This window comes from Diospyros lotus, chromosome 14 (genome assembly GCF_014633365.1).
Source record: "Diospyros lotus cultivar Yz01 chromosome 14, ASM1463336v1, whole genome shotgun sequence".
Lineage (NCBI taxonomy): Eukaryota > Viridiplantae > Streptophyta > Magnoliopsida > Ericales > Ebenaceae > Diospyros > Diospyros lotus.
The window spans coordinates 35,907,002-35,932,479 of NC_068351.1; the positions used below are offsets into that span (position 1 = coordinate 35,907,002).

At 39.2% G+C, this 25,478-nt stretch overlaps 3 protein-coding genes across 9 annotated transcripts; 1 reads left to right on the top strand and 2 right to left on the bottom strand.

The window, feature by feature from the left end:
• Positions 1–3,385: 3,385 nt before the first annotated feature.
• On the bottom strand, positions 3,386–8,185 carry LOC127790867 (probable LRR receptor-like serine/threonine-protein kinase At1g74360). The gene is made up of 2 exons (XM_052320593.1): positions 7,654–8,185; positions 3,386–6,909 (listed from the first exon to the last, which is right to left on the bottom strand). Exons 1-2 carry the CDS (start codon positions 7,727–7,729, stop codon positions 3,644–3,646), a joined length of 3,342 nt encoding a protein of 1,113 aa, XP_052176553.1. The 5' UTR covers positions 7,730–8,185; the 3' UTR covers positions 3,386–3,643.
• A 10,598-nt stretch (positions 8,186–18,783) lies between these two features.
• On the bottom strand, positions 18,784–22,708 carry LOC127791155 (WEB family protein At1g12150-like). Of its 7 annotated transcripts, none has more exons than XM_052320972.1 (3): positions 22,523–22,708; positions 21,560–21,673; positions 18,784–20,411 (listed from the first exon to the last, which is right to left on the bottom strand). In XM_052320972.1, the coding sequence occupies exons 2-3, from the start codon at positions 21,665–21,667 to the stop codon at positions 18,885–18,887; spliced, it is 1,635 nt and encodes a 544-aa protein (XP_052176932.1). In that variant the 5' UTR covers positions 21,668–21,673; positions 22,523–22,708; the 3' UTR covers positions 18,784–18,884. The 7 variants fall into 7 exon arrangements, with proteins under 7 accessions (XP_052176932.1, XP_052176930.1, XP_052176931.1 ...); XM_052320970.1 differs by having other exon boundaries at positions 21,560–21,721; XM_052320971.1 differs by having other exon boundaries at positions 22,305–22,708.
• Positions 22,709–22,958: 250 nt separating this feature from the next.
• Positions 22,959–25,394, top strand: LOC127791154 (pentatricopeptide repeat-containing protein At2g13420, mitochondrial-like). Its single transcript, XM_052320964.1, has one exon. The coding sequence runs from the start codon at positions 23,593–23,595 to the stop codon at positions 25,267–25,269; it is 1,677 nt and encodes a 558-aa protein (XP_052176924.1). The 5' UTR covers positions 22,959–23,592; the 3' UTR covers positions 25,270–25,394.
• Positions 25,395–25,478: the final 84 nt, after the last annotated feature.

Genomic DNA, 25,478 nt, shown 5'->3' on the forward strand with positions numbered 1-25,478 from the left:
TGATGGTGTGTAGCGAAGTTGAGGGCATTGGTTTAATGCCAGATGCTAATGGAGTTGGGATTGCCTGTTTGCATCTAGGTTCATCCAGGGAGACAATGATCCTAGAGAAACTTGAGGTTCAGGCTAGAGTTCGTACCGAGGCAGAGATGAGGCTTCGAGCTAGATAAGGGATGGCCCCACGTGGAGGTGGCTTTGCAAGTTGGTAAATATGTTTGATAATGTTTTTATGTTGCATTGGCATGTAGTGGTTATATCTTGTGTGATGCAAGACCTAATGTACCTATGGCCATACGGAGGACTAGTGTTGTGAAGGTTGATAGGTTGATGCCTTAAACCCTGGAAGGTTGTGAGGATGGATGGACCTAGCCTCATTTGCATGGATTTGGCATACATAAATATGGTTATATTCATATTGACATGCATTACACCCTTACTGAGTCTTTGTGATTTATAAGGTTTTACCTCATGTGTAGATGTTGCAAGTCCAGATGCAAGCAAGGATGGTATCGGGAGGCTGTTGTGGCAACTAACTATGTTGCCCGAGTTGTGTATTTTATTATCTCTTATACGTAGCCATATAGTGTTATGTATATATACCCTTGTGAGTAAATGTAAGTGTTGTTGAGCGTTAAATGTATTTAATTGTTGTAATAATCATAGTGTGATAAATGATTGTGAGATTGTTCGTTGTATATGGCTTAGTTGGAGAAGCCGAGTTTCGGACGTAGTAAAAATCAGCGAGGTATGTTCTCGTAAATCCCCAATACTCAGCGAAGTGTTTGTTATGTTAGCTTTGTGCCTGGGTCACCTCTGGCTTGCTATAAGGCGAGTTGAAGAGAGGTGAAGCTCACTCGGATTTCGGGTCTCGGTCCGCTGAGTTTTTCTTGTTTGAGTTGGGACCGATTCTTAAGTGGAGCGAAGGGAAAGACGAAACTTAGTTCCCACCTAGGGCGTTTCTTGTTGAAACATAGTCCTACCCTTCAGTTGTGGTTCGTCGGGTGAGTAATCCGGTCGATTATTTACCGGTAGCGCCCCCAAGTGGGAGCGGGTCGTTATAGTATCTACAAAAAAAAAAGTAGAAATAACAACATCACATGTAACGGTAGAACTCCTTAGAACATATTATCTACCATATTATTTTTGTCTTTTATTACAACAAGAGCACCTTTAATGACTTTAATGCCTCCACCTTTACCAATAAACTTGTACTAATTTAAATCAAGAGTACTCAATGAAATAAGATTTATTTTAAGATCGGGGACATGTCTTATATTAGTTAAAGTTTTAATAATGCCATTAAACATCTTAATTTTAACTGTTCTAATGCTAGCAATTTTACAAGAAAATTTATTTCCCATCAATATATCACCAGTAGTCAAAATTTTATGTGTCGAAAACTAATCCTTAATAGGAAACATGAAACGTGCATGTTGTATCAAGGATCGAATCTTCACAAGACTTGGTAATCTTATTAATTACCACCATAAGTTTCCCATCACTACTGTTATTTTTAACATTAGTTTCACCTAAAGTCTCTGATTGTTTTTTTTATTTTTTGTTAGATTTTTGTATCTTAACTTTGTTCTATAGTTTAAAATACTCATTTTTTATGTATCCTTTCTTCCTACAATAATTATAGATTTTATCTTTATTTCTAGATTTTGATCTATTTTTTCGCATTATAAACTTTATTTAAGGTGAGAGTATCACGACTATAGAGTATGGTGCCTCTAAAAGTTCAATATGAGACCGGAATAGAGCATAACAAAATTAAGGCCAAATCTTAATCATCATATTTAACCTCATACTTTTCAAATCAAAAATAATTTCCTTAAAAACTATTAAATAGCTTTCAATAAAAGTACATTTTGTCATCCAAAAAGAATATAACATTTGCTTTAGATGTAACTTACTGGTCAAGTTTTTAATCATACACAACTATTCTAGTTTTAACCATAGAACATCAATAATTTTTTCTTTTAAAACATCTTGCAAAATTGATTTGATAAATACAGATGTATCTAAGATTATACTTTATGATCCTTACGTTGTTTTTCTTCAATATTCCATGATTTTTTCATTTTATCAAAGCCCAAAAATGCATCATCTAAGTCCATTCATGCCAAAATTGCACGTATTTTAACTTATCATAATGAGAATCTAATATTCTGCTCCAACAATAGAATATCATAATTTAAGGTAGCCATTACAAGGATCAAATAACCCTATATAATGTCAAACAATCAATAAATAAAAGCCCAATAGAAAACATACTAGGATAGCAGATCTAGGTAGCAAATCTAGGCTAAACAGATTTGGTGAGTCAAATCTAGTCTGATGGGTCATATTTGAGCTAAATAGATCTGAAGCGGATCAGATCTTGGACAGGTTTAGGTTTGGATTTAGGTGGATCTAGCTAAAGGCAAAACTTGAAGAGCTTTGTTAATGGCAGAAAATTGGGGTTGACGACTATGGTGACTGTAGGAGACTGATGGCAGTGGCTAGGCGATTGATGGCAACAACAATGGGAAGACAACGACGAGTGGACAGTAAGTGACATGAGAAGGCAAGAGGATAGAAGATGAAGCAAGTCGATGATGGCATGAAAACTATCGTTGATAAACGATAGTGAGGGCTAAGGCGAAGGTTGGAGAAGACGAAGCAAGTTGATGACGGCGACGATGGTGAAGCTAAGGGGGTCGACATTGGACGAAGTCGTCGATAGTGAAAGACACAGGAAATCAACACTGATGGTGAAATATGACCAGAGACAATGATGGCATAGGGCGGAGGAAAAGATGAACGGTCATACGCGATGGTTAGAGGCATCTTATGGTCGTCGTTATGCTGTTAACGGAGTCTGCGGAGGAAGGCGACAACAATCGTCGATGATGGAGCTAAGGTAGCGACGGCAAACCCTAGCATAAGAAGATGATGAAAAACTGTAGATCCAACAGTTGAGATTTGTCAAAAGCTAATGGTTTAATCCAACGATTCTAATACTAGTTTATTAGGATTTTGAATAAAAAAACAAACCATGATTGAATCATCAAACACATAAACGAACACAAAAATTTAATGTGAAAAGCCTAAATCGAGAAAAAGCACAAGTAAAAAGAACAAAATATCTTTAAGATGATATTGGTATAATAATTTTAGTATATTGGACATTTATTTATAGACCTAACACTCATCTGTAGATGTATACTAGAGATTATATTCTGATCAAAAAATGATCGATTAGAGATAAATTTCAATCACAGTCAAATTTGAGGTCCTAAGTTTTAATTACGATCAAATTAAGAGTTTCAATATCAGATGAATTCAAAATTTTGGGTCACAATTATTACACACTAATAATTGGGTCAAGTAGAAATTATACATGTGATCAAAACTTAATTCCTTCATTATGTATTAACCAACAAATGATGATGGGGATGATGATGATGATGATCATTTGACATTATGACCCGTGCGTTCTTGTGTGTTGGATTTAATTACATGTCTCTGTTTATGTCTGTGTTTGTGGTTCTTCTTCTTCTTATTTTTGAGATAATCGTCCTTGTGCGATCCATATTCCTCGTGCCCTCGAGTGTTATCTATGACATTTACAATAATTAATTAATGAACAATTAATGATTGATTAATGTGAAATGGTGCTGCTGATTTTGATCAACATGGCGAGAACCTCCTTCATGTTAGGCCTGGCTTGTGGCAGCTCAGCTGTGCAACTTATCCCAACCCTCAGCAACTCACACATCTCCTCCGCCCCCTCCCCAACCCCCGCCCCCGACGACCCAACTCTAAGCACCGCCACTGGCACCATCCGCCGCCTGCTACTTCTCCCCATCACCCTCCTCGCCCACTCCACCAGACACTCCGCCTCCTGATCCCCTCCTCCGCCGCCGCCGCCGCCGCTGCCGCCGCTCACCGCCCTCCTCCCCGTCGCCAGCTCCATCGCCACCACCCCGAAGCTGTACACGTCCCCTTTCGTCGTCGCCTGCCACGTCTGCCCGTACTCGGGCGCCACGTACCCCACCGTCCCCGCCACCATGGTGCTGACGTGGCTGTCCCCGGCGTCTACAACCCTCGCCAGCCCAAAGTCCGTGACGCGGGCCTTGCCCTCCCTGTCCAGCAGCACGTTGCTGGCCTTCACATCTCGGTGCACCACCGCCGGAAAGCACTCGTGGTGCAGGTATACCAACGCCCGCGCCACGTCCACCGCTATGTCCAATCGCCTCCTCCACGTCAGCCGGATTCGGTCCGACACGAGATCCTCCAGGCTGCCTCCCCCCATGTACTCGTACACCAGTAGCTTCTCCGATCCGTCCAGGCACCAGCCGTAGAGCGTCACCAGGTTCGGATGCGGCCACCCGAAGCCGTTCCCGCTCAGAACCTCCATCTCTGCCTGGAACTCCTTCTCCCCCTCGCTGCCTTCTCTTTGGAGCTTCTTCACCGCCACTTCTCTCCCGTCCGGCAACACGCCTCTGTACACCGTCCCGAACCCTCCCCGGCCGATGATCCGCTCGTCGGAAAAGTTCCCCGTCGCCTTCAAGATGTCGCCGTGCGTAAACGCCCTCTTGTCCAAGCGGATGACCTTAACCGCGTCCGACAGCCACGGCGAGGAGGACATGCCGGAGGAGGAGCTCGACCCGTACTCCCATCGGCCCCCCTTTGCCTCCTCCAGCAAGTATCCCGCCGGCATGTCCGCCGGACCTTGCACAACATGGCAGACTATGATGGACATCATTCCACATATTAGGAAGGCCATCGCCAGGGCGAATAACACCAGAAATGAAGCTACTTTTGTGGGCTGCCTTGAATCGCTATTGTTGGCTCTTGGATTCGCATCTGTAGACCCATTTATGAAAGACGGAAGCTTTAGCAGTGGGTCGCCAAGAAAAGCCTCTTTCTCGAACGTTGCCAACTGCCCTGTTTCTGGAATCTCCCCGGTGATGTGCGGGTTGTAGGAGACATTGAAATTGTTCAGTTCACTCAGATTTTGGAGGCTGGCCGGGAAATCTCCAGAGAAATTATTGTAGGACAAATCAAGGTTCTGCAAGCACTGGATGTCCCCGATTTCCGACGGAATCTCTCCAGAAAACTTGTTCCGTGAAACATTCAGCACCACAAGTGGCATCGCACCAATCTCGTGGGGAAGCTCGCCATAGAACTTATTGACTCCCAAATTCAACATGCTGAAGATTCTCATATTCCCAATCTCCGAGGGGACCTCGCCGGAGATTTGATTACCACTGAGCTGAACGTAACCGGAGATTCGAAATGTTCTGGAGCCATTAATACAGAGTGGGAATAGTCCATAGCCTTTAAGCAATCTGTCCCAAATGCTTTTACAGTTCTTCCTCGTGAGAAGCGTGTAGACAAAATTGAAGGGAGGGTAGTCAGCCGGAATCCACCTCTTAATTCCCAGGCACTCGCTCGACCCTACAAATACCCAATCATCCTGCTGATTTTCCCGGAAAGTCGGCGTTGGATCCAGGCCAATGTTCGTGAGCTCGGATGGAAAACGCCCGGAAAGTTGATTGTTTGCGAGGTTTAACCATAACAGGCTCTTACAGTTGCCCAACTCCGGCGGGATTTCACCGGCGAGTGCATTGTTGGCCAGCATCAACCACAACAGCGAGCTCAAGTTTCCCAAACTAGCAGGAATTGACCCGTTTAGCCTGTTGAAAGAGAGATCAAGGATTTGGAGCATTGACAGATTTTCGTACTGGGATGGGATATAGCCGGAAAATTGATTGTGGGCAAGAAGCAAGACCTGCAAGCCCCTCATCTGAGAGATCTCGACCGGAAGTGGGCCGGAGAAGTTGTTGAGGCTGAGGTCCAATCTAGAGATGTTCTGCAAGTTGAAAATCCCAGATGAATTTAACCCATAAGTGAATGAATTGGAGTGCAAGACAAGAAACTTGAGCTGGGTGAATCGTCCGAAAATTGCTTGTACTTCACCTCCAAAATTGTTCCTGCTCAAGTCCAGAAGGGCTAAGCTTCCCAAGCCAAGCAGAGACTCTGGAATATTTCTTGAAAAGCTGTTGTTCCCTAAGTAGAGGGCTTGTAGGCTGGAAAGACGTCCGATTTCTTCGGGAATTTGGCCCGTGAAATTGTTCCCCCACAGATTCAACATTAACAATTCTTTACAGTTTGAGATTTCCCCGGGAACCGTCCCGTTAAAAGCATTTTCAGACAGGTCTAAGACCCGTAGGCGGCAGTACTTATCCGCGGAGAAGATTTCCGGCGGAAGCTCGCCATGGAACAGATTTTCGGAGCCTGAGAACTCTTGAAGCCTGGTGAAACCCGGCCAGATCCTGCCGGCGAACTTGTTGCCACTTATGTCAAGGGACTGTAAGTTGGGACACTGATCGAAGCCATGGACAGGACTGGTGCCCGTGAAGTTGTTGGTGGATAAATTGGCTACAACCAAGCTGCTGCAGATTTCTGGGGAATTCAACTGGATTGTGCCGAATATTCTGTTGGTGGAGAGGTCAAGAAACTCCAAGCTTCTGAGGCCGGTCAAGTTGAGCTCACCATCCATGATGTTATGTGACAAGTTGAGCACTTTGAGGCTGTGGCATAGGCCTAAGTCGGCTGGAAGAGGCCCCTCAATGGTGTTCCCGGAGAGGTCCAGGCGGCTGAGGGCTGTCAGGCCTGAGAAGTTTCCGAACATCCGGCCGGCGATGTTGTTGTCGCGGAGGTCTACGGCGGTGACCCGGGCCCCGGAGCATGAAATTCCGGGCCAGTTACAGGGGGACTCTGACGAGTTTTTCTGCTGGTTCCAGAGGGAGTATCTTCCTCGATTATTCATGGGGTTTTGTTCTTCCAGGTGGGTTTTCAAGCTCAGCAGCACCTTTTTGTCGGATCCCAGCGAATCTCCGGCAACAATTGTGCCTGCAACTGCAGGTGAATGGAGAATTTAACATTCGAGTCAAAGCAAGAAAATCATCCTCGGAAAGCTCAATGCTCGATGCTAACCATGAAGGAGAGAGAGAGAGAAAGAGAATCGGCGTATTAAAAGGAAAACTGGCCCTTAATTAGCTCAATACACACACAGCAATCAAACACAGTTAGAATCCAGCAGGAGCCCATTTGCCTCAAACACCTATATATATATATATATATGCCACCAATCTAATCTCCAAGAACTAATTAATTAGCAGCTAGCTCTAGATTAACTCAACAGTAAAATTAATCTGAAAACCCACATGATCAAATTTAAATAAAGGGAAGTCCATTAATTTGCTTCAATCTCCATGTGCACCCATACCCCAAGCAGCATCAGCAGCAGCAGCTAATTAAATTATGCATGTATGCATGATTAACCGCCCTCCGTCCGTCCTAAACCAGCAGCATAATTAACGGCAATATATATAGATCTAGTGATGACCAGAGACCCCATATGGAAATAGCTTCAGTACAACATCTCCAAATTAAGGCACCCAGAAAGGAAGCATAAACTCAAATCAAATGACACGACACAAACCAAATGAAAACCTCCGCGATGAGAAAACTAACAAACAAGACCAAACCCAAAGACGACCAGGCTAGCTGATAATAATCAACTGAGAATCACTGACCCCATATATATATAAAGAAAAGAGAAATTAATCAGAAGCAGTACTGGAAGAACTTGATCGGTACCTGTAATCACGACCAATGAATAGATTAATGCGAGTCCATGAGCATCAAGTTTGTGCCTTGACAAGATCATCATCATCGTCTTGGTAATTCAGCCTAATCTTCTTCTGCTTAATTTCTTCCCCGGCCCCCTAACAATACCGGGTGATCTTTCTTTGCCAACTCGGATGGGGATGAAGAAATAAAATTGAAACGAGTGTAATCTTCTTCTCTGTCTTGTTGCAGAAGGGGTGCAAGAAATGAAGGGTGCCTGAGAGCGCGGCTCAAGTTAGAGCAACCAAACCAAACCAAACAGGGAAGAAATGTCCCTATTCCAAACTATTTTACAAATTTTGGTTATATTCATTATATAAGTTGAAAATTTTGGCCGCTTTAAGTTAATCTGATGGGTTGATGAGATCGTTGAAGTCCGAGTTTGTATATGAAGATGTTTGTTTAGGAAATTAAGAAGAAAAAGAAGAAGAAAGAGAAAAGAAGGGAGTTAAGGAGGTGTTTGGGGGAGTTGCAGAAAGAGCCGCCCATGTTGACCGGAATTGGGCGTGTAGTGTGTTGTGTTGTGTTGGTTATGCTTTTGCCTGCGGATTCGTTGCTTCACATCAAACTGTGCCTCCCCCCTCCCCCCCCATCTAGAATCCAATGACTAAATCTCCATTTTCCATTACTTTTTTTGGGTCAAATCCCAGCCAGCCCTTGTTTATGTGTGCAAATGGTATTAGTTTAATTTGTTTTTGTTTTGTGGCACATTATCTTATAATAATCACATTAACTAACTACAACTTAACCACAATTTAAACCCAGATTAAAGTTTTTGACTTGGGAGTGTAAATACCTCGTAACAAACTCAAGTGGCCACCCACTAAATGTAGACCAACTACAGTAAATAAATAAATAAAAAAAACCCAAATCCTTGTCAGCAGCTGACATGACATGTCATGTCATGCCATAATTTAAGGTTATAATCCCTATTGTCTACTTTCATAAAATTAGACAGATAAAAGCCTTAAACGCTGGCTATCACCATCTCCAACTTTGATTTATTTATTTAATTAATTAAATTGCAATTGTTCAACCTGTGATAACATCACCAAAAGAAATTTATTCATTTTTCCCCCCCTTTGACGTGTTACAAATAAGTGACCCTATCATTATCTTATAATTAAGATTGTTTAACTATTTAATTACTTGATTCTTATGATATTGAATTGAAGAAAATATTTAATGTTATTTGCCAGTGATATTTGAGATTATCGTCATTTTGCAGTCTTTCGTCACTTATGTTCTCAATTTCGACAGAGAAAGTAAATTATATGTGAAGACTTTGTTTCACTGCGCATGATAAGAAATTAAATTCACGATCTACTGGTATGAATCTCACATTATTTTAGCCCAATTACTTGATCTACCTCCTAAAGACTATTGTCATTGATACTTAATGTTACACTTTAATCATATGTTGTTATGCATTGAGATAGAATAGCAAATATATAATGATTAATGAAGGCAAAACTTATTTAATTTAATAATGTAAACAACCTAAATGTAATTTAATTTAATGTAATGTAATTAATTTCATCCAAGAATAAAATTAAAACTTAGAACATATATATATTAATATAAATAAATAATAGATTTTAATATAAAAGTAGGAGAAAGCAATGTGTACGGGGCAACGTGTGGTTGGGTGGAGACAAAATTCAAAGATGTCCCGTAATTCAATAAAGAGCTTTTTATTTATTGACATTAATTTCAAACTCAAAAAATATTTATTAAATTCCACATATATATATATATAAATAAATAAATATATGCAGGACTGACTGAGGGAGACTTTTGAATTTTCACATGGCACACGTGCCAGTTTGGGCACACGCATTGGGGCTGGGTTCGGGGAATATGGATGGAAGGAATGGTGAGACAAGACCGAGCTGCTATGTATGGAGGACCCCACGTGCGCGCGGGCGTGTGCGCGTGACGGAGGGAGTTTGTTTTCGGGAGTTTCATATTATATTTACTTCTTCTTCTGGATTGGGATTGGGATTGGGATTGGGGTTGGGTGTGGGTGGTGGTCAAATTAATTAATTAATTAATTAATGTTATTTGGCAGGCAGGCAGGAGTATGATGAGGATTAAATTCATTGTATTATTATTATTATTATAATTATTATTATTGTTAGACTGTATGTATTAGGTTGGCTGCTCCTCAAGTTTTGAATAATAATTAATTAATTAATTAATATATAGAGATTTGTTCAAGAAGACCAAATTAGACACGCATCCACCATCAGCAATTATATTAATTAAATGATAATTATTATTGTATTAGTAATAAGAGTAACAAGTCAATTGGGGGCGGGCCCAGTGAGAGAATGAAATTGAGGGATGAACAGGAGGAGGAGACCATACGGCTCATCCATCGTCGCCTCATTCATTCATTAGCTACAGCTTGGAAATAGTCTCCACATGACGGGCACTTCCCTCGTCTTAGTGTCGTGTTTGATTGATTATTATTTTTTATTTAAATTTTAACTTTTGAGGTGTTTGAATGATCAAATTTTTTTAAAAAATATTTTCTTAGTCACGTGATACTATTTTTTTTTCTTTTGTTGGAAATAGTTTTTTCATGAAAGATAGATGCAATTTTTTATGAAAATTGAAAAATCCACCCACCACATAGTTGGCCTTCTTTTTCCACCACTGCCCATCAATAGAGAAAAGAAAAGAAGAATCAACTGGAGAAGAGAAGGATCAGTCAAATCCTGTGATTGTAGTGATCATCGGTGAGCAATAAGCAACGGTGACTTGCAGAACATAGGCGATGACAAAGGCATGGGCAATGACTGGAGAAGACGTAGGCGACAACCATTGGCTGAGGCTTTGGCAATGATGAAGGTGTGGGCGGTGACCAGAGATGACGAACAGATGTGTTATAAGAGAAAGACAGAAGGTCATGATGCAAGGGTGGCAATTCTATGGCGCAGTAGACAGTGGCGACCTGTAGTGACGACAACAATAGTTGGGCGACGACGACGACTGTGGCTGAACTTGCTGAGAAACTAAAGACCCACTGTCTAATTATTATATTATTTTGTGTATGTATATTTAATTTATTTTTTGAATATGCGTATATTTAATTATTTTATATAGTTGATTATTAATTTATGTATTTGATTATTGATTATCTGCATATGTGTATATGTGATTATTTTCATAAAAAATAATGGCAATCAAATATCAAAAGTTAAAAGAGTATAACAATTTCTAGGTAAAAAATTAAACCAATCAAACACCTTCAATTAATATTTTTTCTAAAATTTAATTTTAAGTAATTCATTATCCAGAAAATATTTTATTTCCATACAAATTCTATACTTGCAATTAAACGCACCTTTAACGTTATTTAGGGTTTTGTTTTACTGTCATCATCTGGTAAATTCAATGCACGGTTTAAATTTATCTTCTGATTTTATCTATATCAGATAGATTTTATATTATTCGAGGTGAACAATATAATAATTTCGATTTTATTTATAATTTTAGTGATAACATTATTTGTCTGACTAACTCCTAATCACTTCATCTGTACAAATAGAAAGATGTCGCTCCTAGTGAGATTAATTCAAACGCTATTTTTTCCCATTGCCTATCCACACACTCTCTCTCTCTCTCTCTCTCTTACCATCCAGCGATGAGATGAATGAAGAGGAGGGACATTCCTAGAGTAACTCAATGGGTTTTTGGAGTTCATTGACATGTCATCCCCTAATTGGTCTAATACATATTAAATGTTAAAATTTATTAAAGCTTGAAGAAAATGGAGATGACCTTCAGAATTTTTAAATGATAATTTAGAATTAAGTATATCAAGTATTTTATTTTTAAACCATGTTGTTGTTGTTGTTGTTATTTTTAACATTTTTTCTATTTTCATCATGTATTTTTAATTTAAGTCAATGGGAATGTTACTGCTTTTTATTATATTATTGAGTTTTTTGCATTAAGAATATTATATTTCTATCAAGCCAAATTATTGAAATAATAGTTTTTAATATATATAAACAAAGTTATTTCATTTTATATTAACATGATATTTATAATATATATTAAAAAATTTAAAATATATTCAATATTATACTCATTTTATAGATCTCAATAAAATATTTCCAAGAGTATATATTATTTATAATAATTTAATTTATATTTCTAATTATTAATCAAAATATACAAATATACTAAAAGTAATAAAGGATATAAAGGGAATAATTTGTATTAGAGTTATATCAAGAGGGGTAAAATTGGAAATAAAACAAAAAGACAAATTTGGTATTGATGAAGTATTCACTAACACCAAATTTGATGATTGAAATTTATATCCAACACCAATATGGCGTATTCAATGACACCATACACCAATTTGGTGTATTGATTAGACATGCTCTTGGGCTAACTTTAAAGAAGACGAAGTCAAATCTCTCACCAAGTCAAAATCTAGTGAGCCAAATTCAAAAACCCACCTCGAACATGCTCGCCATCTCCAAATTGGCTTACCAAAATTTTGGTGAAATCCAATCCCCTTGATAGATCTGGCGAGTAGTTTCAGCCAAACCACCCTTACTATCTCTCCTCCACAACTATTTCAATGTGTAAAGATGTAATACCCCGAGAGTCTAGAAAAATTAGTATATATCGAGAATAGTGTAAAAAAAGAAACAACACTAGCTGGATACCTTTTGGGCTGAATATTGGCAAAGAACTCCCAAGTTAAGCGTGCTTGACCTGGGGTAATCCAGAAATGGGTGACCCCCTGAAAAGTTCGCGTAGGCCCATCAGGATAAGTTGTTCCGGTCCTTCCTATCGCTCGAATGGGATGTTACAGGTGATATCAGAGCCGACCCGAGCCGTGTGTTGGGACCGTGTACTAGCCAAAGGCTGGGGGTACTAGACTAGGGGCCGTGTACTAGCCCAAGGCTGGGGGTACTGGATCGGGAACACTGGACGGGAGAGAGCTGGGACCAGTTGTAAGGTCGCATGACGAGGACGTCATGTGCTTAAGGGGGGGAGAATGTAATATCTTGAGAGCCTAGAGAGATTAGTATATATCAAGGATAGTGTAAGAAATGAAACAACACTAGCTGGATACCTTTTGGGCTGAATGTTGACAAAGAACTCCTCCCAAGTTAAGCGTACTTGACTTGGGGTAATCTAGGGATAAGTGACTCCCTTGGGAAGTTCGCGTAGACCTATCAGGATAAGTTATTCCAATCTTTCCTATCGCTCGAGCGGGATGTTATAAAAGAGGCCCGACCAAATGCGACAAAAGACAAACTTGGTTGGATTTAGAGTTACAGATGTGGTGATGAGCAGATTCAAAGAAGACAAGTTGCGGACATCAAAAGTGGGCAGCGATAACGAGCAAAATGACGACGACATCTTCTTCAGCAAAGAGCAAATCGAGCACAAAGGTGGGTTTGTGATTTTGGAATTTTATTTATTTATTTTTGTATTAGATAAGTGATATTGTGTATTTGTATATTGATTTGTGTATTTGATTTTTGATTTTATGTATGTGTGAAGATTATAGGTAAAGTAAAATAAATACAATTAAAATTTATTAATAAATAAATAAAATGGAGAAAAGAATATAGAATGTAGTTGAGGTAATCACAATTAACGAGATAAAATTAAAATAAAAAATAAATTATTTATAATATAATAAAGAGCATAGAAAGTTACTTTGGAGTAGGCTTAAACCTTTTCAAATGTTGATAAAAGCCTAAAAATTGAATTAAATTTTTCATGCAAAAAAAAAAAAAACTATTTATAATTTTGTAATTAAACAGTTGAATTTTTCAAGAAAGAAAAAAGTTACTAAATCTTAATAATTTTTGGAACTTTTTAAAACAAAATGGCAGCTAAACTTATATTTTTACTCCATCTATTTTTATATATATATATTTTTGTAGTTATTCGAACTTTTTGTTATTTCAATTACATTATTGAATTTATATTTTTGAATCAATTTAATTCCTATATTTTATTTTATTTTTTGGTATGATAACTTAAATTTTTAAGTGTTTCAATTATACCCCTAAATCTGTATTTTTGAATCAGTTTAACCTGTGTATTTTGATGTAAATAGAGTATAATGTATACTTTATTATTTCTTTTACATATGAAAAATAATGAATAAATTGACTCAAAAATACATGTTTTGTGGTGTAATTGAAATAACGAAAAGTTTGAATTGCTCCATGAAAGAAAAATTAAAGAATAGAAGTTAAATTAACTCAAAAATTCAATCTAAATATGAAATTAAAATAATAAAAAATTTAAATAATCACATGAAAAAGAGAAGTAAAAATATAAGAAAAGAAACATGAAAGGTGTATTTGATTAGAAAAAGAGGGATAAGAAAAATATTTTTGAATTTCATAAAAATTAATTATCATCTCTTCTCTAGTTGTAATTTTTGATAAAAAATGAGATAAAATATATTTTAATGTGTTGTACTATAATTTTTTTTTATGAAACATATTAAGTAATTAAATATATAAATATAGAAAAATTATTAATATAATAAATTTTATAAAAAATAATACCAATGAAACGGACCGGAATCTAGCCTAGATGGGACAGGTAGGAAAAAGATAATGATGGCATGGCTGAAGAATAAGGTTTCCGTGATGTCATTTTGTTTTGAGCATTGAAGCATGGCTTGGTGGAAAGAAAAAAGGATTGGAAAATGTTATTGGTATATTTTTTTTATATATTTTGAATTATATAAAGATGTATTAATAATAAAAAAAATTTCTTATGAGTGCATAGAGACGTGTTTAAGGCGAAAAATATTTTGGTCATAATTTTCTTTTATATAGATTAAGATGTATAAAAAAAGTTGTACATCTAATATGACTCAAAAAAAAATAATGCTTCCATCCAGATTCAGTGTGAGTTTCAAAATTGCACGTTGCCCCCATTAATGACTGACTTGGCTTGGCGGAAGGGTAATGGCAAATGGGGTTTTTGGACCGCGGGCGGGCGGGCGGAGACTACAATTTAATTTGAATTTGAATTTGAATTTGAATTTAAATTTAAATTTAAATTTGGACCCTTAGCTAGCAAGCAATGAAAATTGAAATGAACTTGCACGGAGGAGGAGTGGATGAATTTGCTCCTCTCTGTTTGTTTGCTTGCATGACCAAAACTGCATCTCACCTGCAATAGCAGCAAGGAAGAAGGAAAGAATCCAACAAACATCCATCGCTCGCTCGCTTTTCAAACACAAGACCCCCCCCCCCCCCCCCCCCCCCCCAAATACAACGGTCAACGTCAACGTCAACGTCATTTACTAATACTATCATTTCATCTCTCTACCTACCTTATTCTTCCCTTCCTGTAATATATATTATTATTAATTGTTCTAACCCCACGTGTTAGAAATATATTAATTAATGATATATAAATAAATATATTGAAGATCGATCATGCTAATTTGGCATCAAAGAAAATTAAGAGAAATTGAAACACAAAATATTTAATATAGTTCAATCTCAGTGTCTGTGTTTACAATTCCACTGTAAGGAGATAAATATTAATTTTTGTTAAAATTAGTAAGATAAAAAAATATCAAGATAATGTCATAATATTTTTTGGATCAAGATATGAAATGATCAAAATAAAGACGAGAAATATTCTAAGATTTCTATTAAATTATTAATTAAATTTGTTAAAATTCATTAGTAACTGTAATTTTTTTTTTATATATTTGTTATATATATATAATAAATATCAAAATAAGAATTTTTTTTTTACCAAAATATTTCTATTATCAAATTCATTCAAAATTGTTCGATAACATCAAAATCAAATTTATGATTAAAATTAACTACACAACTATTTGCAACCCAACTAGTAAACTAAAAGTTTTTTCAAGAATAAATATTATACTCTATTATAATAATATAACAAAATCTAACAATTTTAATCTGTTGTTTTAATCTTCCTTTCCATAGCAGATTAAAATAAAATAGCAGATTAACAGTTAACATTTAACTCGAAATGAAGGAAGATTAATCTGTTATTACTGTTAACGAGAAAAGAAAATTAAAATAAAATTAGATTAATATTAATAGTTAACGGATTAACAAATAAAATAAAAAATATCATGTGACTTCTTTTTCACGAGTCACCAAATAAGTTTAACAAATACGTTAAAAGGAACAGACATTCGAAACATTTTCCATATCTAATATTTTTTATTTTTTATTTTAATTAACAAATATTATGTAAGAGTATTCACTTCCAAACATAATTTTTGCACGGACAATTGCTAGTCATTATATATTTTATTTTGGATTGCTTTAAATAGCTAGTTAGTTGCACACCTTAAGCAAACGCCTCTCTCTTGTCGCTTGGAAAAGTTGGGACTGTTATGTGTCGTTGTCACCTCGCCATTGCTTCGTCGAATTCTACCTCTCTAGCCGGAAAAACTCACTTAAATCTATCCCTTAGTTTCTCACCCTCTTGCTCGTTTGCTCTCTCTATAATGCTTAGAAAAGGGCCCAAACATATCCCTTTTTTCCAGTCAGAGTTCTTCCATTCCAAGCCATGTGATTTGCATTGATTTAGGCCGATATCTAGTCAATTTTTTTCCACTTTTTTTGGCTTTATCCTAGTCCTCAATTGATTCTCAATCAATCTCCGATTTTAATTTGGAATCTCATCGAATTTTTGGAAGATTCCCATGAGTGGTTTGTGTCAATCTTTGATTTCATTTTAGTTATTTCTTTGATATTTTGATTTCATGTATCTTTTTCATTAGTGATCGAAAATGGGCATTGAAGGTATTGTTTTGCTCTTCCTCACACTGTCTATAAGACTTGTAAAACGGTTTAATCCAATTAGAACTTATTTGTCTGGAATGTGAGTCCAAAGTCACCTTCTTGAATTGCTATCATGTCTCGAGTTATTATTTCGATCTTGATTATGTTTTATCCTATTATTGATATTTGGATCTGAAGGCACTACCGTGTTCTTGGTTATGTATATTTTAACACTTATTTTTCAATTTATCTCAACTGGACCCAATCTGGTCTCATATAGATTCAAAATAGACTACTCGACCAACTTGATCCGTGTTTCAACTAATTTTGGGTTATATTTTCTTTTAATCCATTTGGTGATTTTCAATAAAATTGGATCCACAAGTTTGCCTTTATGTGGTCTATGAAACCTAGTATTGGGATCAACCCAATTTGCCCCGATTTAGTCAAATTTTGTGATCAAAATTACCTCCTTAACTTAAGTAAAATTGACATATTTTACAATTTTTCACATAAGTTACACTGAGGCCCATTTTATCATGGATTCACATTTTGTTTCTCTTGGATTCCTCCATAGGCCTATTAATTTGTCGAATTACGCCTTAGACCTTTTTTGGGTATAATTCTAATTAATTTAAAATTTATTTTTTTTGATATCCAAGATTTTTAAAAGAGTTTAAGATATTGCACTAATAACCTGCCACTTAGAGGGTCACCTCTTAAAAGGACATTCTAATTATTGTAACTGTGAAACCTAATTCAATTTATGATTGTTATATGTATTTTCTACTCGTATGAAGCGGGCTGGACTCGACTCTACAGGCCGGCCCAATCACCTGAGGCCCAACGGCCCAAGCTTAAGGTTGTTATTTCTAGGTTGCACAACACCTAACTTCGAGCTCGAATTGTGAACCATGCGAGCTCTCAACGACACTCTCAATTTGCAGATAGCGAGATCATTCAGTTCGAACTCCCAGCGACGCTATCAGCTCGCAAATCGACTAATCAACTCGCATGAGCAAGGAGACAACAGAATAATGATGGGCTAGGCATTATTCTAGCTGGGTTGTCTGGGCCCCGATCTGGCCTCTCTCTCGGCCCATCTCTTGGCCCATGACGGTCTCATCCTGGCCTCATACCATCCTGCATCAATATTATTACAACTTCTACTGGGTATTCGTGCACCCGTCTCAGATCCCATCCACATTAATGAGGGACCAGTCAACACCATGCTGCCACCTGAGAAACCTCACTGGCGTCAGTATATAGTCCCATCACCTACAAAAGCACAAGACATGTGGATAGGACATCTCCTTCTCCTATATTTAGCTGGCTTTCTTTAGAGCTAAAGTATGCTCTCACTCTCTGACTTGCTAATACACAGCGTATTCCCTTACTTACTTTGGCGTCGAAGTGCTTGTAAGTGTTAGTCGCTAAAGCGCTGACCGAATCATTCAAATCTCCCTAATGCGTTTTCTCTTTCCCTTTTTCGCATTCATTTCTCATAATGGGCAAAATGAATCGCGGTCGACCAAATTCGAACGTCAACAATGATATTCACACAAAATCGATAAAAAAATATCTAGTGCAATTATATACGTAATCATTTTTTACCAAACTATGTAAATTCAATCTTTTGTATATATGATTTTGTTCCAAATTTTCTTTCTCGTTTGATTCATTCCCTGACATCAACCATCTAATTCAAAGGAATTTGAAGAATTGAGGCATCTTCAATTACTTAAATTAGGTCAAGATCCTACCTAACCTATGGGTGAATTTAGGAAGGGGCAGACATGGGCTACAACCTATGCTAGTCTCAGCCCTTCCCCAGATTTGCCTTGGAAATTTAGTCTATTTGGGGAGAAGGGGTTAAAACGGTCTATGAATCTGAGAGTCAATCCTCTCCCTAATTCACTCCAAGATCCACCCCTAACCTAACCAATGGACCTGAAGAAGGAATTATTAGGGGTAGCTCATGATCTCTAGGTCAATAAACCAAGGGAATTAGCAAAGGACTTATCAATTAAGGTCATCCTAAATACATTGGTGGTAATCTCACAAACATAATCATTACCCTTGTACGAAATTTTGGATTTACGGTATATTTGCCTTTGGTGGTTTATCACTAGCCACCATCATCATCAAGAGAATGATTGGCTGGCTTAGGGGGAGTCTAGTGTTGACCGGCGGGTGGACTGGTGGCTAAAATCTTTTAATTGAATGGAAATTGTAAACACTAAACACAATTTCTTGTGCATTTGTTTGTGCGAGGGAGGGATAAAGTTTCTCTGATTACTTTAGACGTGGGTGGTGGCACTGCAACCCATAGCAAATGCATTAATTTTCTATTGTGATTGAGAAGTAGCCAATAAACAAACAATCAAAGGATGAAACATTCATGCTGTTTTTGTGCTAGAATTTCATGTTGAGAACCTGAAACAATGGTTGATCCGTCTTGGGAGAGTCCTGATGATGATGCCCAATCCTACCACCATTAATGCTACTTTCTTCTTCCATTAATGGATAGTCGCCCGTCTCCTCCTTGAGGGCAGCCCATGCCGCCTTTCGCCTCTCCCTCCTCTCCTGTCGACTCCTCTTCTGCTCCTCCAACGCCGCTTTCGCCTTCTCCGCCGCCTCCGCCCTGCTCGCCGCCTGCTCTGCTCTGCTCCTCAACTCCCCAATCTTCACCATCGCCATTTCCAACTCCTTCCTCAGGTTGGTTTCCATTCCGTATACTAGGTTCTTGTTCTGTGGCACTGGCACCACCACCCCGCCGCCTTGTGCTTCTGATGCCGCCTTCTTAATCAACGCCTCGTATTCCTCCTTCCCAATCTTCACATACTCTGCTGATTCAGCGAGTTCTTGTTGGGCCGCCCTTCCTGCAGCAGCTTTTGCTCTTAACCTACCAACCTCTCTCTTGGCCTCTTCTGCTTCTAGCGCCAGCTGCTGAACTGCCAGATTACGGGCCAACTTCTCGCTCAACGCTCTCGCTTCAGCTGCCTCTGCCGCTGCAACTTTCGACCTCCCTTTGTGGAGCTCCGATTTCAGCATTGCTATCTCCACCTGTGCCTCCGTCTCCCTCGCTCTCATCTCCTCCATCTGGATTGCCATCTTCTCCATTTCGCTCATCAGCCTCTCCGTCTCAGAGTTCTGCAGGTCGTTCGCCTCTTCTGTTGTTCTTCCTATTTGATCCGAGTTCTTCCTCTCCTGCGCGGCAAGCTCCAATTTCAGCCGGTTTAATTCCGTATAAATGCCATCCCTGTGCTGCTCCTCCATGGTTCCAGACTTGGCCGCGAGCTGATTGTCCAAATCCTGCAGAGCTTCTAATTCGTTTCTCATACTCTCAACTTGCTCCATTGCTTCCGCTGCTTTTCTCATTGCTAGCCCTAATTCAACCTCTTTCTCTGATAGACGAGCCGACATCTCTTTCTCTTCTTCGGCAGCAGCCAGCTTCAAATGCACAATAGCCTCCTCCAGGTCCAGTACCTGCTTCAGAAGCTCTCCAGTCCTTCCCTTTTCGGTTCGTAGTTCAGTTTCCACAATTTCTGCTTTGCTTAGGGCCCCAAGCTTTTCATCTCTGGCAGCAGCGAGCTCCGACTCCATTCTGAGTAGCTCTGCCCGCGTAGCCTTCAACTCTGCTCCGAAAACAGAGAGCTGCTCCCGCATCTTTACGCTCTCGGATAGCTGATCAGAGATCTGCTTCATGTTTGATTCAAGGTTGTGTATCTTCATTCTACCTTGTTTGCATTCACTCATGTATATGTCTTTCTCAAACTCGTAATTCTTGAGCATGACAGCGAGTTCATCGGATGTTTTCTGATGCTGGTCAAGCTTTAGAAGGGCTTGCTTGTAGGCCGAGTCCTTTGCTTCTAATTGGACCTTGTGGTTGGCCAAGCCCTTGAGCAACCCTTGGAGATCATTCTCTCTCTCGTCAGAATCCTACAGGAGAAGAGGTAACATTAACAATCGTCTCCATCTGATCCTATACATATACAGAAAAGTATCCAAAATTCTTTAGATGATGAACAACTTGTCAGTTGCAAAATCCCATATTCCAGAAACTAAGCAGATTTTGCTTCGAATTAGATTTGCCCAATATACATTCATTTTTGAGTTCAACAACAGAGTTAGTTACAGTTAGTAGTTACCATTGTTGGGGTAAACAACAATATTATATATAAAACCGGTATAAGAAAGATGCAACTAATGGCCTATCAAGACGACACGATCAGCACAAACAAAAAAAATATTACACATCGAGTCGTGCAAACGCGTTGTCCTGAAGATAGAATCGTCCTGCACCGACAACTAACATACTACAACGATAGTCTTAGCAGGATAAAACGATCTCACCAGCAGAACAACAGCTAAGAATTGTTGGAGCTGGCAAAACTCAAAGTGGAATTTGTTCTCTGGTGAACAATAGGACGAATGAAAGAAGTAGAAGAGAGAGAGACTCTCAGAAGTTCAATTACGGCTAACCCCCTTGCAGTTGAATGGTGTTAGGTTATATATAACTGAACCTGACTCGACTCAACATAGAGGCAAGCAACCTGCCAGACAAGTCAGGAAAATTGGCCACGAAATTTGCAAAAGTTCGTGCGACATGCCGGAGAGAAACACGTGGAGGAAAATCGAAAAGGTTGCTGGGATTGTAATAGCATCTAGACGCGCAGAAATTTCGGAATAATGTTCGGACTTTTTTTTAAAAAAAATAAAAAAAATTCAAATAAATCTTTAACAAAAGTATATTATTTTACTCTTTTTGATTGATTGGACGATAAGGTAACGGTGTGTGGATATGGATTTGTCCGCTCACCAAATTTGAGTGCCCTTTTAGGGCCCAAACCCAAGTTCATAACTTGACTATTTATACCCACTTCCTTCCTCTTCACCAAGCAATGTGAGACCACAACACTCTCACACACTTAGCTCGTATACACAGCACATATGCACTCACACACAACAACCACGAAGTAGACTAGATCTAGAATTGAATTATCGGAAGAGGAAGCTGCGCAAAGCCCAAATTGAATCTCTGATGATTCACAAAATCTAACCTCCAAATACTTTGGATTTCAACTTACATCACTGCCGCTGGAAGACCGCTTCTTCTTCCTCTGCTCACTTTTCTCGCCAAACAGAGATAACGCAGCCTGCACTGACTCGATGGGTTTTGTATCGACCTCCCCCATGGTCGCCTGCCAAAAGATGTCCACTGTGACTGCGTTATAGCTTATCCTATATTTCTGAAAGCCATCGGCAAGGTATGTTAAAGTGAGACTAATCTGATAGAATAGTGAAGAGAAACTATCTACAAAAACCAAGGGAAATTTGACAAATAAATGCAATTTACAGAGGGTCTAAACATGCTAATCTATCAAATTATCAGTATACAGTCAGTGGCATATATATTGAGCTTCATTCAGTTCAGTTATACGTTACCTGTATTCCCGTTTAAGTTTTTACACAAGAGACATGACTAGACTAAGAAATTCTACCATAAGGATGTAAAAGCAACTAGAAAATTAGGCAAGCATCAAGAAGAAGTTTGTTAATCAACAAAACCCAAAGAAAAGTTAGGCTGCCGGCAAGAAGAAGAAATCTAAAATATAGAATCTTTCATGCATCTTCAACTAAAACTGATTCGAGAAAGCATAGAAAAGTTTTGGGCTGCATCAAAGAAGATCTAAAATTGAAGTTTTTCATGCATCTCTGGTTCAATCGAGAAAACCCAGAGAAGTTGGAATTCTGTATGCAACTCTTGGCCAATCAAAACCTCAACAGAAAAATAGACTGGCATAAAGAAGAAACGAACTTTAAGTTCAGAACCTTTTATGGATCCCTAGTTCAACCGACACTCAATCAAGAGAATCCAAGCAATATTAAAATAGGCAGGCATCAAGAAGAAGAAGACGAAGGAGGAGAAGAAATGAAGAGCGAAGGCCAAATTTTCTGAGAGACGAAGCAGGGAAAGAATGATGCATGACAGATTCAGTGAGAAGCAGAATAAGAAGAGGAGAGGAGAGGAGAGGAGGAAATGGATATGCCTTGCCGATGGAGAAGGAACTACAGCCACTTTGGTATATCGAAGATGACGAAGTTTCATAGGCAAGTACGTTGGAGGATTGGGATTGGGATTGGGCTCTCTCTCTCGTCTCTCTCTCTCCCCCCTCCTTGAAGCCATCGGCCGTGGCAACACTGAGCTGGGCTTCTTGTTATTGTTACTTTCGGTCTTGTCTTTGCTGTTATGCGCACCTTTTGCTCCTTCGCAAATGTAATATAGAAATACAATATAATACAAAATTCACGAGATTTGATAATCCACATAAACTATTACTCCCATTTCAATAATTATGCTCAATATAATTAGTATTCTAAAATTAAATCAATTTTATCTCCTCTAAATGAATTGGGTGATAACTAACATTTCATGGTAGGTATAAAATTGTTTGATTAAATCTTCTCATGTGTCTTAATATAGACATTTATGTCCATCTACCCAATAAATAAAATGAAAATACCAATTTTCTTCTTTCATTAAACAATCATATTAGTGACTATTGAATATGTTAATGTCACTAATTTTTTAAGATAAAATGCTCAAAATGTCCTTCTTATAGGTTAAAATCCTATATATACCCTCCAACTAAGTTTGAGGCTAAGGACCAAAGGACCTGTGGCATTTGCATACTTCAACAACACAGACAAAAATGGTAAGTTTCATACATCATTCCTAAATTTGATAATATTTCACCGACCCTATTCTATTCTCTAGTTATTTAAAAAAAAAAAAAAATCAAGTAAAAAGACTAGTTTACCCCTTACCCCTTCCGTCTCTCTCAAACCATCCCTAAACCCAGATGATTTGTTTAAACCTAACCAGATCTGGTTCGAGTCTAGAAAATCAGACCCAATTGGATCTGGGTTCTTTCGTTCCTAAACCCTCCTCAGTGGGTGGATGACTGGGTGTAGCAATACAATCTTTGTGGGAGCGGCTTTTACAGTTAGGTTTGGACGAGAGGCCGATGGAGAGGCAACTGTACGAAGAGTGAGTGAAACTGAAGACTTTACTTGTAGCAAAGCTGCTGTTTGTTTGTGGTGGCGGCAGTAGTGAATAATGTTGTCGTTGCAGAAGAAGAAGAGCTTCTTCCTCCACCAAAGTTACAGTCGTTCCGCCATCAGGAACCTCCTTGTCATGACTTCCCTGCCCTTTCACCTGACCCGCCGGCCCTTCTCTTCTTCTGATTACGACGGCAACGATAATGATATTATGATTCCTCCATCATCGCCATCATCATCATCATCCTGCGGTTTCAGCCCTCTTCCGTCCCTCCAGCCCTCACACGACGCCGACCTCGTCTCCAGAATCCTCCTCCAACACCACAACCCCTACCACGCCATGGAATCCTCTCTCCAGCTCTACGGCATCTCCCTCTCCACCCGCCTCGTCCACCAAACCCTCCTCCGTCTCTCCAACTGTTCCAAGATCGCCCTTTCCTTCTTCTCTTGGGCCAAATCCCAACCCTCCTACCGCCATGACGCCCCCGCCTTCCACCTCCTCATCGACATTCTCGCCAAAGTCCGCCAATTCGACGTCGCCTGGCAGCTCATCCTCGAAATGTCCCATTCACAACATAATTATAATCCTCACGTCAAACCCACATCTGCCACTTTCGCAATCTTGATCCGCAGGTTGGTCTCTTCCGGCTTGACTCGCCAAGCCGTCCGCGCGTTCGAAGATATGGAGTGTTTCGTCGACAGGCAAGCTGACCGTTACGATTTTTGCTTCCTTCTCGATACCCTTTGCAAGTACGGTTACGTGAAGGCAGCCACGGAGTTATTCAACAAAAGCAGGTCTAGATTCGAGCCCGACGTCAAATTGTACACCGTCTTGATTTACGGTTGGTGCAAGATAAACAGGCCACAAATGGGGGAGAGGTTCTTCAGGGAGATGGTGGATCGCGGGATTGAGCCCAATGTAATTGCTTACAACGTCTTGCTGAATGGGATCTGCAGGAGGTCGAGTTTGCACCCGGAGGATCGATTCGAGAGGACCGTTCGAGCTGCAGAGAAACTGCTCGACGAAATGCGCGAGAGGGGGATTCAGCCCGACGTCACCAGTTACTCTGTCGTGCTTCACGTCTACAGCCGGGCACATAAACCCGAGTTGTGTCTGGAAAAGTTGAAGGACATGAAAAGCATGGGTATATGCCCAACGGTGGCGACGTATACTTCGGTTGTGAAATGCCTTAGTTCATGCGGGCGACTAGAAGATGCCATAGAATTGGTGAGCGAGATGGAACGTAATGGGGTGACTCCGTCGGCTGCAACTTTCAACTGTTTCTTCAAGGAATACAGGGGAAGGAAGGATGCGGAGAGTGCTGTGACATTGTACCGGAAGTTGAAGTTGAAGCAGCCGCCTAGCGTCAGCATCAGTATCAAGACGTACAATATTTTAGCGGGAATGTTTGCGAAGTTGAACCAAATGGAGGTTGTGGAAGAGATATGGGATGATATGAAGGGTAGTGGGGCTGGGCCAGATCTGGATTCCTACACAGTGCTGATTCATGCCTATTGCGAGAAGCAGCGGTGGAGAAAAGCCTGCCACTTGTTTGTGGAAATGATAGAGAGGGGCTTGCTTCCCCAAAAGACAACATTTGAGACGCTGTACCGGGGGTTAATACAGGCTGATAAGCTGAGAACCTGGAGAAGGTTGAAGAAGAAGCTGGAGCAAGAGTCCATAACATTTGGTGCCGAATTCCAGGCTTACCACTTGAAGCCTTACAGGAGATGAATCCATCCTAATTCCCCTATTATTATTGCAGTAGTAAATTAAGTTTGTGATGATGATGATGATGATAGTTTTGATATTTGTATATATGAAAACAAAAGTCAAAAAATTGATGTTTCACCCCTTCATCTTCATGCTCAAATTGGGTGCTCTAGACAATTGATTGATGTTTCACCCTTCATGCTATCAATTCAGTCCATAAATTTCAGGTT

What these genes read in the sequence shown, in the direction of transcription:
- LOC127790867 (XM_052320593.1), bottom strand. Translation starts at nt 7,729, where the DNA reads ATGATGATGATCTTGTCAAGGCACAAACTTGATGCTCATGGACTCGCA. An exon ending in TTCATTGGTCGTGATTACAG is followed by an intron (nt 6,910 to 7,653) that starts GTACCGATCAAG and finishes ATTCACCTGCAG; the next exon opens with TTGCAGGCACAATTGTTGCC.
- LOC127791155 (XM_052320972.1), bottom strand. Translation starts at nt 21,667, where the DNA reads ATGGGGGAGGTCGATACAAAACCCATCGAGTCAGTGCAGGCTGCGTTA. An exon ending in GGTCTTCCAGCGGCAGTGAT is followed by an intron (nt 20,412 to 21,559) that starts GTAAGTTGAAAT and finishes CTTCTCCTGTAG; the next exon opens with GATTCTGACGAGAGAGAGAA.
- LOC127791154 (XM_052320964.1), top strand. Translation starts at nt 23,593, where the DNA reads ATGTTGTCGTTGCAGAAGAAGAAGAGCTTCTTCCTCCACCAAAGTTAC.